General features: G+C 36.9%; 3 protein-coding genes across 3 annotated transcripts; 1 reads left to right on the top strand and 2 right to left on the bottom strand.

The window, feature by feature from the left end:
- Positions 1–962: 962 nt before the first annotated feature.
- Positions 963–4,617, bottom strand: LOC101299413 (GRF1-interacting factor 3-like). Its single transcript, XM_004306578.1, has 5 exons — positions 4,539–4,617; positions 4,278–4,404; positions 2,307–2,383; positions 1,859–1,955; positions 963–1,781 (listed from the first exon to the last, which is right to left on the bottom strand). The coding sequence occupies exons 2-5, from the start codon at positions 4,356–4,358 to the stop codon at positions 1,440–1,442; spliced, it is 597 nt and encodes a 198-aa protein (XP_004306626.1). The 5' UTR covers positions 4,359–4,404; positions 4,539–4,617; the 3' UTR covers positions 963–1,439.
- Positions 4,618–6,574: 1,957 nt separating this feature from the next.
- On the top strand, positions 6,575–10,931 carry LOC101298825 (probable S-acyltransferase At4g00840-like). Its single transcript, XM_004306576.1, has 8 exons — positions 6,575–7,077; positions 7,740–7,989; positions 8,537–8,628; positions 8,850–8,976; positions 9,060–9,145; positions 9,467–9,532; positions 9,673–9,795; positions 10,430–10,931. Exons 1-7 carry the CDS (start codon positions 6,889–6,891, stop codon positions 9,787–9,789), a joined length of 927 nt encoding a protein of 308 aa, XP_004306624.1. The 5' UTR covers positions 6,575–6,888; the 3' UTR covers positions 9,790–9,795; positions 10,430–10,931.
- Positions 10,932–11,460: 529 nt separating this feature from the next.
- Positions 11,461–12,000, bottom strand: LOC101299120. Its single transcript, XM_004306577.1, has 2 exons — positions 11,983–12,000; positions 11,461–11,886 (listed from the first exon to the last, which is right to left on the bottom strand). The coding sequence occupies exon 2, from the start codon at positions 11,837–11,839 to the stop codon at positions 11,483–11,485; it is 357 nt and encodes a 118-aa protein (XP_004306625.1). The 5' UTR covers positions 11,840–11,886; positions 11,983–12,000; the 3' UTR covers positions 11,461–11,482.
- Between the last annotated feature and the right edge of the window lie 152 nt (positions 12,001–12,152).

The raw sequence follows: 12,152 nt of genomic DNA, 5'->3' as shown, positions 1-12,152 counted from the left end.
GAGAGAGAGAGAGAGTGGTTGACATTCTGAATGGAAGATTGGCATATGATCAGTTAGGGAAAACTGACCACCCCGTGTGGTTGAATTGGTAAAAGTCTAGGTGTGGAACCCTAGCTATTACCCAAGTTCGAATCATGTCGGACGCTGATTGGAGTTATATCTAAATTTTTGTTGGTGGTCAGGGAGAAGGAAGCGTTGACATGCATGATCTCTCGGTATGGATCGATCACTGAGCCTAAAAAGCTTTGAGGTAACCGTATGATCTCAATAATAAAATATGAGTTAGGAGAAACCGCATTAGATAAGAGCCTTAACAATTAGTTCTTTTCTCATCGTTTTCGAACCTTTGCTGTGAAGGAGAAGGCGAAGAAAAAGGTCATCTTCAAATTCAGTACTGGCATTGTTGCCCTCTTCTCTGCTAAAATTCTGCACTCATTTTCTGATAACTTCCAATTTTATCAATACCTCTGTAACGTACCGGATTAGATCCATTCATACACAGAAAAGAAACTTTGATAGTTTGATCGGTTAGATCAGGAACTAGCTGAGGCTGTATTAGACCCCCCCCTCTCTTGAAAACTACTCAAAGACCAGAGGGCTTTTGTTGTTTGCACTCTGCACAATCCATAAATCAGTCTGAGATAACTCCTAGTTTACCATTTATATAGGGTAAACTATTAGACTACTACTAGACTACCTTCATGTAGCATTAGCTCTGAACTTGAAGGTTGCAAAAACAGATATCAGATCCTTAATTTGAATGTAGCACACTAGAGGTAGATTGATGAGCTATATAGACGAGTTTTTCAACGAAACAACATCCTCATCGATCTCTAAACAAGTAAGACCTACACAGGTGAACTAGAAATGTGCCGTGGGAAGTTTATACGAGAAGCAATCGTTTCTTCTCCCCAGTATGACTATGTCAAAACCAAATATAAAACACATACGCACAAGGCATTGGGGAAACATTGACAAAAGGCTGATAATAAGAACTGATTGATCATTTGGGTCTCCAGTCACTTGCTGAGAAGAGTTGAAAGTTCATACACATACAAACCAGAACAAAACAAAACAAATTACCAGCAAAACTTGTAGCAGGATCAGAATTCATGGAGCATGCTGCATGCCTATTGCCATACTGTAAGCTACAACTTGACAGACAATGAAATCCAGAACCGCATGCTTTCCACCTCTAACACTCTAAACTAATCTGCTCTCTCACTGCTTGTTTCATCTGATTCCAGGACCCATTGCATTCAGAACAACTTACAACACAACTCACCTACCTAAGGCGTTTAAAAGACTAAAGGACCAGAAAACTTATGCTTCTTTGCTCAACTCTATCCAAGATCACTGAGCATGTCAGCAGCTACTTCGGGAAAGAAAACCACCTACTATCAACAGGCACATGTATCCATGAGGATTCCTCCGCCACATCACTTGTCCTCTCCGTCGCCACTTCTGTGGCCACCGGCTGAGTTCCCCTGGCCATCACCACCTGCCCCAGCCTCTGAGTTGTCTTGCTTGCTTCCTCCATGGGTGTTCTCAGTATGATGCATTGAAGGCATCCCATTGGCCCCTCCAGGTCTCATCCCCATCTGGCCATGCATGGCCTGTTGGTGTAACTGCTGCTGCATCTCGTGCATTTGTTGTGGGCTATTAAACTGCATTTGCATCTTTTGAGGGAAAAGACCCTGTTGCTGAGCCATTGCTGCTGCAGCCTGAGGATGCTGCATGTAATATCCAGCTTGTTGCATCGCAGGATGCGGGGCCAGCTGCTGCAGGTATGAAAACACAGATGACAAAAATGTACAACAATGATGAAATACAAAACAATTGAGGCACTCTTTCCCACCTGGGCCGGCATTGCTGGTGCTTGTGGTTGTGGTTGTGGTTGTGCATCAGCAATTGCTGCTAAATACATGAGATTCTTTTGAAGCTGAGTTTGGTACCTGAAACATCAGAATAGGCAAAGGATTATGTCATTGTGCCAACTGACAACAACAACAAAAAGTCAAAATATGAACACAACCATTTCATTTTGGTAATTCTAATTTATAAACCAAGGACATTTAGGGGACATAAACTTATAGCACTTTATCTACTCAGAGATGCTACCACCTAACAACACCCAGCAACCCAATGGTCCCCAAAGATAACAATCCAGTGTCACTTGAAGGATCATACAACACTTACCAAAAAAATGGCAATGCAAACAAAGTGGGTAATTCAAACATGTCCAACAGGTCAGACTCATCATTATAACTTATAGAAATAAGTGGAGAGAGAGAGTAAGAACTTACTGGGCACACTCAGCAAGTTTTCCAAGGTTTTGATTGTCCAATATTGCTAGAATCAACTTTTTGTTCTCATCAAGGCACTGCAACATAAATTAAAGATAGGCAATCACACTTGAATAACATAATTTCCACATTTGACATTTCATGAGTTTCAACAGTGTTCTTGACTATGTATCACCAACAGAATAATTGAGCCACAGAAATTCTTAATCCAAGTTATGGCGGCATCCACCAGTACCAATCAAAAATTAGTGGGAAACAAAAATGACGAAAATAAAACCATCAAGGAGGGGACTAAACATCAACTTGAAGAAAAAGCTGGGATTGCCAGACACTTAAATATCAGAATAATATAAGACGCTAGTCCACAAGATTATTTGTGTATCACTATAAACCCAGGACACTGAAATATCACAACAATACAAAATAATAAACCGCAAGATATGCAGCTACTCTATCCTCAATCTATTTGAGGTTACACAAAAAACAACTTAACCTTCCAAAACTCTAGGAGAGGGACTAAGCATTCCAAGGAATCTCAGGTTGAGAGTGGTCTGTACTAAGGTGGTAGCCCAGTAGAAAACCATCTACCTAATCAATTACTCTTTGCCCCTTTTCCTTAACTTATTTGGGACGGATGAAGTGTCCAAATGATTTACCATGCAATGTTGTAAAGAAATCATTTTTTCCTAGACCATTGACAACCCACTGCAAGATAACAGATACCTTTCCAGAAAGTTCAAAATACTGGAACTTTCACAAAAGTTCACCATAGCTAGTGATCGTTTATACCTCGGTTAGGACTTATGATCTATATTGGTCCAACTAGAATCTATTCAAGCTGTAAATCATATATGAAATGATATCATTTCACTTTTGGAAACTGGGTAAATAACAAGCAGAAAGGAGCAAAATACTGAGTTACGTTCATATCATCTCATGAATACTAATGACAAAAAGATAGCTTCCAGGGTAAGAGTTAGACCTTTAAAAATTACAGATGTGCATACATACACATTGCCAGACAAGCATATATACAAATATGGTCTCACTATAATCTTAAAATGTCATGAGCAGAAAACCAACTTTGAGAAAGATCTTAAAGCCAACTGTATATCCTGCATACTGACAAGATACCAAGCTTTTGATACATAAAAACTATATGCCTCTCCTGCTTAATAGAATCACGATCACTTGATAGAATCTACAAGCTATATACTAGATAAGAGAAATATATATACATATATTCAAGGCCTATGCTTAGAGAACACGAAAAGAAGAGACAGAGACTTGATGGATCTCAAGAGCAACAAGTCAAATTTAGCAGGTACTTCAGAAGGTACTTCGTCTAAACTAGAAGAAAAAGACTTCCAGAAAAGAATAACATCGCTACTGTTTTGATTCAACCACCTAACGAAACAAAACACATTGTATTTCTCATTTGAGCACCTTCTTCATAATCACCACCCCCATATTGCACACTTACTCACGTGCTCCCAATTGTTACATAGAATACATATTATTACATCCCCTGTTTTGAGCAGAGCTCACATCAAATTGTAAGTCACTGAAACAGATTAATACCACGGTTCTCTGCCTGATCTCAGTTGATACATCCTAATCTCCAAGTCAAAATAATAACCTTTCTAATTGAACAATACATCATTAAACCACTAAACAACTTCAGATTTCTTCCTCCCTCAACCTTAATCGTTTCAGCTAAATGGTTCTCTTTTCCATAACAAGAAGTAGACTTTGCAAATTAAAACCAAATAATCACCTCTTCCTTTAATATTTTCTTACAAAGTTGTACTATTTTCTTGAACGAAACTTAAAAACTCGATAAACAAATCAAACCCAACAAACCCAGAAGAGTAATTAGTCCCTAGAATCCATTAATGGTCCAAATAAACAATAGAATCCATCATAGCCAGCCATGAGACAAATGCAGAGAGAGAAGAAAGAAAAGGCTACCTTCTGAATTTGCTCGGTGGTGATGGTATTGGGAGGAAGCGAAGTCATGTTGGGCATCATCTGCTGTGGCTGCTGCTGCATCTTTTGGCCTTATCCTGGTTTCTTTTTGGTGCAGAAAACCCTAACCCTAATAATTGAGCCCCAAATTGAAAACAAAATAGAAGAGAAGATATACCAAAATGAATTAGAAGAGCAAAGTATAAAAGAAGAGGACACAGATTTGAGGACAGAGAAGGACAACGCGGGGTTGTGGTCAAGTACCTTTTCCAAGTTGGTGGTCAAGTGTGAAGTGTGTGTGGGAAGTGGAAACAGAGTTTTTTTTTGAAAGCAGATTTAGAGCAAGGACGAGGTTTCTGTTTCTGGGGTTTTAAAGACAAAACACACCTATGGAAAAAATTATATAGGGTTTACGAAAAATAATATTAGAAAAATTTTATTAACATATTCCTAAATGTTAAATACACATATCTTTTTTTATACAAATTATATAAGACTTTGCAGGTACGTAAAATTACTAAAAAAGACATTCATATCAAAAGTAAATAAACTTAGTTGAAATAAAATATCTTGTTTAAGACGTTCATATTAACTATTGTACTTTAAACATTTTTTAATTTTTAGCTTGAATCGAGTACCAATATTTTGACGCCACATATGAATATTATGCAATGGTTCCCAAGAATCGATTAATTTAATTTTACATAGGATTGAATATTCTAATGCTGAAAGTTCTGTTAAAGACTTTGGTGATGTATGGTCTTGTTTTGTTTTGATTCGGTAGACTCAATAAATCTTGAAATCAATTTGAGTAAGAGGCTCTTTGAAAATAAAATTTGTCGAGGAAAACTGATGGGAGAAGATGTTAATAAAAGGAAATCCCACGAGGAAAATCTTAACAAGGTGAAACCATTTAGAGAAAAAATAAAAACCTTCGAGGAATATATCCATGAGGTGAAACAATACGAGAAAAGATGAAACATTTTGAGAAAAATCTCAGTGATGTGAATTATTATTTTTTGAATAAATTGAGTAACCGAACTAGAAAAGTATGTGTAGTGAATGAGTTGTGTATTTAGTGAATAAGTTGTGTATGTTAAATGAGGGTATTATAGGAAGTTTGGGTATGTGTATCTAATAAAATCTTAAAACAAGAAAGTTAATAGATGGTGTATTAAGTATGAGATGTTTATCTAACAAATAAAGATGTGTTAATAAAAATTTTCATAATATTATTTAAAAACAAATAATTTTCCCAATAAAAAAAAACAATACATTTTTTCGATCACATAAAAAAAATATAACTACAAGGAGAAGCCTAGAAACTAAAGCACAACTATCAAAATGCATAGCTTTAGAAACATCGGGATGAAAAAGCGAGGTCCAACTACCAATAGTAATATGATGTCCAGTATGTGCTACCGCATCCACATCAAGGTTAGCGGCCCACCATATGTGTTTAAACTCCACCATACGAAATCCTGAAGTGAAAAAATAATTTACAGTTATTTGTAGAGATTGATATATTAACTCAAAAGGTTATATTTTTCTATAGTTTTAGACTTTTAGTATATTATATATATATATATATATATAATTTAGGAGGGCTTCGACTCTCTCAAAGCGATCTCGCAACCTTGAAACCCCTCTATGACTCACCGATGGTTTAAGCAAAAACGGATTGTTGGGTGTTATTTGTTTTGGACTCCGATCAAGAGGCTATGCTTGTTGAGGATAGGTTGAATCACTGTTGGGTACGATCTTTTCCGGGTTTAGGGTGCGTTAAGGTTCCAGTTTTAGGTTTTGGGTTCGCGACTCTGAGCCTCAAATGGTGGTGTTGGGGCGAGGTAGGCCACCAGACCTGTGACGTCGGTGCTTAGGCAGTAGGTTGGTGTGTGTTGTTGTAATAGCCCAGTCCAAATACGTCGTTGAGATATTATCCTCTTTGGGTCCACCGACCCACACGCTTGCTTGTCAATGCCTCCAGCACCCAATTTCGTTGTGAATAGCAAAATATGGTGTGTTAATAACATAAACTTTAAAATTTTGTCTTTTTGTTAGAATGATTACTAAAATTAAAAATTGAGAGTGTGAATTACAATTTGAAGAATGTGAATTTCACTTCCCAAAATCTTCCATTCCAATACAATCATGAATTCTACTCAACACTGTACGTTCTATCGAACTACTTGACCTCATTGCAAGACACAAAGAAATCCAGGAACAAATCTAAACAACCAAAAGTACCAAACCCATTGCATTAGCTTTCCCATCACAACCCAAAGAGAAAAAGTATCAAACTTTTATGGGTAAATTTATTCTCTGAATATATTTATTTTTGCCGGTTAGAACTTGGAGCAAATTTCTATATATATATTCTGCTCTTTAATCACCTCCCGAACGCGCCCAAAGCCCCAAACATCAGTAAAAACAGTCGAAACCTTAACAACGAAACCCAGAAACCAAAGTAGAGACTTGTTTCCTACTCAACACAAGTAGAACAACCTCAAAAAACCTGGCTACCGATATCTGGAAACGCCTCTTCCCACCTCGAACTCGGAGATCGGTTATTCCCATTCCCCATATTCTAAGTCGCCGGCGGCCCAATCCCGGAATGGAGATTAACCTGTTCCGGCTATGCTCCGGCCTCAAAGTCATCGGCTACTTCATGATCTTATTGGTCGCTGCCATCGTTTCTGTTTCCTACTACGCCGTCGTCGTGCTGACGTGGGGCCCCGAGCTCCGAACCGGCGGCTTCCACTCTTTTCTGGCCATCTCCATTGTCGTTCTCTTCCATTTTTTGGTAAGTCTCTACTGTTTCAGCCATGGATGCTCTCAAAGGTTTCTGCTTTTTTGTTTTTTGTTTTTTTTGGGTGATTTGGGGGTTGTGGAGAATTGAAGTGATTTGATAGCATTTTGTTGAATTGAGTGAGCAGAGTTTAGAAGAGGAATGAAAACTTGGAACAAAATTTTGTGCTTTAAGAAACTATTTAGTGTAAAGTTAGATTGAAGTAAAAGACTTTCAAGTATTTAGGAATGAAAAGAGGTCTCGAATGGTTGAGAAGCTCACACAAGATGAACTTTTGAGATGAGACTTTGAGAGATGTGAGGTGATAAATCAAGAATTTGGGTTTCGAACTTTCGATACAGATATAAGTTCTGTGAGATGGTTTGGCACTTCTGTTGATTACTCAAATTGGTAGATTGAGATGTGCATTGGATACTGGGATTATGGCCTGCAAAGATCTATGAAGTAAACATGGGATTATGGATACAATGACTATTCGTAGTAGTTTTAGTGTCAAAACTTACTAGTTCTTGCTTGTTATAATAAACTTTGTATGGATAATGCCTCTGTCAAACATTTTCTTATGAAGTTTTACAATTAGTATGAATAATAAACTTTATTTTGAAGAAAACTGTATCTAGACTCGCCAGTGATTTCAAATTGTGTTTGACTTGCAGCTGGTAATGTTATTGTGGTGTTACTTTATGGTAGTCTTTACAGACCCTGGTTCTGTTCCGGAAAACTGGAAACCTCTTACACAGGAGGAAATTTTGGAGGCTGGTAGTTCTCTGACTTCATCGGAGATCACAGCACCTGAGGCTTTCACTTCCATGCACTCTACAGATGGACAGGAAAGAAGACCAGAAGTAGCCTATTGTAGTCGTTGCCAAAATGCCAAGCCACCACGGTGCCATCATTGCTCAGTTTGTAAGCAACTTGCCTACTAATGTTGCTCAGAAATTCTGTTGTGTATCTCGTCATGCATTTCCAGATTCTTCTCAAAACACGCATTACTGTATTTCTTGCATATTGAGCGGTCTATGTTTTTATACCCCTTTGATATCTCCCTAGAAAAATTTTCCAAGGGGGCTAAGTGGTAACATATGCTCTTTCTGTAGTTTTTACTTAGATTGGAGCAATTTTTTTTATTAATCCTATCATGTATTGTGTATAGGATGTTTCTCTTTGTATCATTGATAGATGAAGATATAAATTAAGGGCCCTTGTACTCTGAAGTCTAAACTGGTAGATGTTGATCTGAATCATCTGATGCCTTAAACATCCGTAGCTAGTTGTTTAATCAGTGTTGCATTTATCTTGTTAAATATTTGTTACTCTATGTACTGTCTAAGTAATATCATTGTTTGTTGTGGGTTTCAGACTCTACAACTTAAACATTGTTGCTGGACTAATTTGACATTTAATGAATTTATTATTCAAGTGAAGTAACTTCATTTTCTTCTGCATTTTGTAGGTCAAAGATGTGTACTTAAGATGGATCACCATTGTGTTTGGGTGGTTAATTGTGTTGGTGCCACCAACTACAAGTCATTTCTACTTTTCTTGGTAATGACTAATGACATTGCTTTTTTGTGTATTTGCTCCTGTATATGTCTGTGAAATGCGTTACTATATTCCATGTGAGGACACTAGTTGTAACAAGTGATTATGGAATGAATATCTTCTGGTGTGCAGAAGACCTTAAAATTAGGGTCCCGGTTGGACTTAACTTGTTATTTTCATTGTGTCTATGGTTTCCTAACATTTTTTGTGTTTGCGCTCTACAGCTTTATACATTTTTGGAGACGACAATGAACACTCTAGTTTTGCTGCCGAATTTCATCAACTTTTTTTCTGAAGCCAAGAGTCATTCCACATCTCCTGGCAATCTAGCAGTCGTTTTTGTGACTTTTGGTAGGAGTCCATGAAGATGATAATTTTGATCTTTATGCTTTTGTGGTTTACATCATTCTTACAGATTGTATACCATGTTGCAGTGCTTAATTTGGCCTTCTCATTGAGTCTGCTTTGTTTTGTTGTTATGCACATATCCCTTTTGTCAAGCAATACCACTTCGGTAGAGGTAATAAACTCAAGTGCTACTTCTGTTTACTAAGTTTGAGAATTTGTGTACTCGCACTTTGCATTTACCATTTGAGACCTGAGTTACCTGATACAAGTTAGTCCGTTCCTGCTTCTCTCGCTTTTATTGTCCTATTTTTTATTTTACATGTAATATATTAGTAAAATATAGTCTGGCTATAGTTGTCCCTAATGTCAACCTGAGAGTTGAAAGTCAGAAACAAACTCTGGTTTACTCTCCAAGTAATTGTTGTCAAGGATTCAATTGGTTATTGTTATGTTTATTCTTATGGTACATAACTATTTGATAACAATGTTTCAGGTTCATGAGAAGAGAAGAGGAACCAGATGGAAGTATGATTTAGGCAGGAAGAAGAACTTTGAGCAGGTTATATATATAGGACTCTCTCTGTCTCTATCTCTGTCTGAATTTTTCTCCTGAAATTCAATTAAAATGACAGTTTTACCAGCCTTCTTGCATCAGACATTTGAGAAGTCTCACTATTTGCTATTTTCCCTCTCCTAAAGGTTTTCGGCACAAAGAAAGCATTGTGGTTCTTCCCATTGTTGTCAAAGGAGGATATAGACAACATACCTGCACTTCGGGGTCTGGAATTTCCCACAGTATCAGATAGTGAGGCTTGATGCTTGGTGAGCTCATATATTTACCTCCTTCTTGGCATTGAAATATTTAATCGACTCGTGCATATTTGTGACATTGAGCCTGAAAATTTATGGTGTACAGTGTTTACTTTAGTACACTTTAGGATCTATATTGAGTCTTTGTGGGAGTTTGGAAGAAAAAGAAATGAAAAAGAAGACGGTAGTGTAGAGAGAATGATATAGTTTCTTTCTTTTATTTGAACGTTTAACATTGAATGAAAAGGAAAAGAAAGATTCATGTTGAGAATAGAGGATTGTTGTTAAATGAATGTCACATTCCTCGTATTAGAGGAACACAAAAGAGTCTCTAAAAGGGAATTCCCTTGATTTTTTATTTTTTTTTGGATTAGAATGGTTATTCCTACATTTCCAGTCCATTTAGTTACATTGATTCAAACTGGAAAGTATGACATAGTTTGCTTGCTATCCAAAAGAAGTTATCTTTGCGAAAAAATCCTATATACTTTTTCTTTATGACATGTTCGTGATCTATTTTGATGTGTACTCCGCTGGTTATTCTTTGTTATGATTCTGCATTTTCTGATAGTTTGGACGCTAAGTTTGCTTATTACACAACCAATCAACGATTTTTCATCAAAGTAAAATCATTTTGATAGTACAGATGCTAAATTCAACAAAAGATAGTTCATTGCTTGTTGCATACCTCAATCCCAGTTTAAGGAGACAGTTAAAGGCTCAAAGCGTTGCTGTTTGGAGTACATGTACTATTTCTATGATTCTGCATCGTTCTGATCATATCTCAAATAGAGGTGTGAGGCTCAGTCATGGAACTTATGCTTAAGCAACGAAGCAACCGAACTTGAACATCCCCAGTTAAACATTAGACCTACTCGCCTACAACATTTGTTTCCTTTGTTTATCTAGTACAGGTTAATTTATAGGGTTATTGAATGTATTTGTAGTTTATCTTAAATATTTTACTCGATTAAGGAGGTCATCTAATGATGTGTGAGTATCTTTTGCTTGGAAAAGATCTGATTGTCATCGTCACTATTCTCTTTCTTTCCCTTGGATGGAAGAGCCACGTAATCACAACAATGCTAAAATGGTAGGTACAATATTTAAATCAAGGTGCATAGATGATTGTTATATGAGGATGATCTAATATAAGTAATGAGAGTGCAACATTATATGGAACTATAGATTCTGGGGAAGGCAATATTCATAAGTCGACCCCCTTATGAAATCAAGCACTTGATTCGAACAGCTCTATCCTTTTAACATTCTTGAACCATAATAATACTAAAATCACACAAATCTGCACCCTATAACATACATATTGATGATATTGAAAGCATACATATTGATGATATTTAACCTATCTGTAATTCTTTCCTTAAAAAAAAAAAAAAAAAAAACTAATCTGTAATTCTTCCATGTAAACACTTGGAGCCTGTTTGTATTATAGCATAATAGTTCATTTATTTTCCTCATGTCAAGTGAGTAGATATATTAACATTAGGCATGCCGCATCCATTACCTAGACTATTTGATATTCGATAGATTCACAGCTACTCCACCAAAACCAAAGCAGATGATGTAATTTCATAACAAAGTGAACGGCAAAAAGATTAATATCCCCGTCAATAAAAAAAAAAAAGTCTATTCCTTGTCAATCATAGGAAATATACTTGGAGCTGAAACAAAAAAAATATTATACATGATCTACATGGTTATTCCATTGCTCATCTTTCTTGGCAGAAACGGAGTTACTGAGTGCATAAACGGGTTGACTCATCCTTGTGCCATCATCACCATCTTTTGAATTACAGATATGAGAGACCACCAAAGAGAACCAAACAATCACTGGTGTAGCAAATAGAATAAGACCAAAGGGCACCATCCACAGTTGACGATATGAAGGATGATACTGATACTCCCACCAACCTAATAAGATTCCTCCTGCAACGCTCACCAGAATCGAACCAAAGCAAGCTGCTCTTGTCTTCACCACTGATCTCTCCTGTTCCGGGTAACTCATCGTGTCTTTCTCTTCTTTGTCCGATGCCATTGATCACGGCTTGATCCCTTTTGATGTAACAGAAACTAGTAACAATTCTGAGTTCGTGAAACTAATCGGTTATGACAAGAAAAAAGAGGAGGAAGCAACAGCTAGCTAGTTCTACATTTACACAAAAGTATAGAAAAGCTTACCTTATTGTTACTGATGATGATGATGATGATGATGAAAAACAAGAGCTGGAACTGGTGTGGAAAGCAAGTTTGGTGGTGCAGATATAGAGATGAAGGACAAAGACCCTGAGAATTATAAGAGAGAAAAAGAGAGAGAGAGAGAGAGAGAGAGAGAGAGAGAGAGAGAGAGT

This window comes from Fragaria vesca, linkage group LG7 (genome assembly GCF_000184155.1).
Source record: "Fragaria vesca subsp. vesca linkage group LG7, FraVesHawaii_1.0, whole genome shotgun sequence".
Taxonomy (NCBI): Eukaryota; Viridiplantae; Streptophyta; class Magnoliopsida; order Rosales; family Rosaceae; genus Fragaria; species Fragaria vesca.
The sequence above is the reverse complement of the archived record's forward strand: the minus strand, read 5'-3'. Positions and strand labels throughout refer to the sequence as shown.

What these genes read in the sequence shown, in the direction of transcription:
- LOC101299413 (XM_004306578.1), bottom strand. Translation starts at nt 4,358, where the DNA reads ATGCAGCAGCAGCCACAGCAGATGATGCCCAACATGACTTCGCTTCCT. An exon ending in AAACTTGCTGAGTGTGCCCA is followed by an intron (nt 1,956 to 2,306) that starts GTAAGTTCTTAC and finishes CTGATGTTTCAG; the next exon opens with GTACCAAACTCAGCTTCAAA. An exon ending in CACCAGCAATGCCGGCCCAG is followed by an intron (nt 1,782 to 1,858) that starts GTGGGAAAGAGT and finishes TCATACCTGCAG; the next exon opens with CAGCTGGCCCCGCATCCTGC.
- LOC101298825 (XM_004306576.1), top strand. Translation starts at nt 6,889, where the DNA reads ATGGAGATTAACCTGTTCCGGCTATGCTCCGGCCTCAAAGTCATCGGC. An exon ending in TCGTTCTCTTCCATTTTTTG is followed by an intron (nt 7,078 to 7,739) that starts GTAAGTCTCTAC and finishes TTTGACTTGCAG; the next exon opens with CTGGTAATGTTATTGTGGTG. An exon ending in GGAAGAAGAACTTTGAGCAG is followed by an intron (nt 9,533 to 9,672) that starts GTTATATATATA and finishes CCTCTCCTAAAG; the next exon opens with GTTTTCGGCACAAAGAAAGC.
- LOC101299120 (XM_004306577.1), bottom strand. Translation starts at nt 11,839, where the DNA reads ATGGCATCGGACAAAGAAGAGAAAGACACGATGAGTTACCCGGAACAG.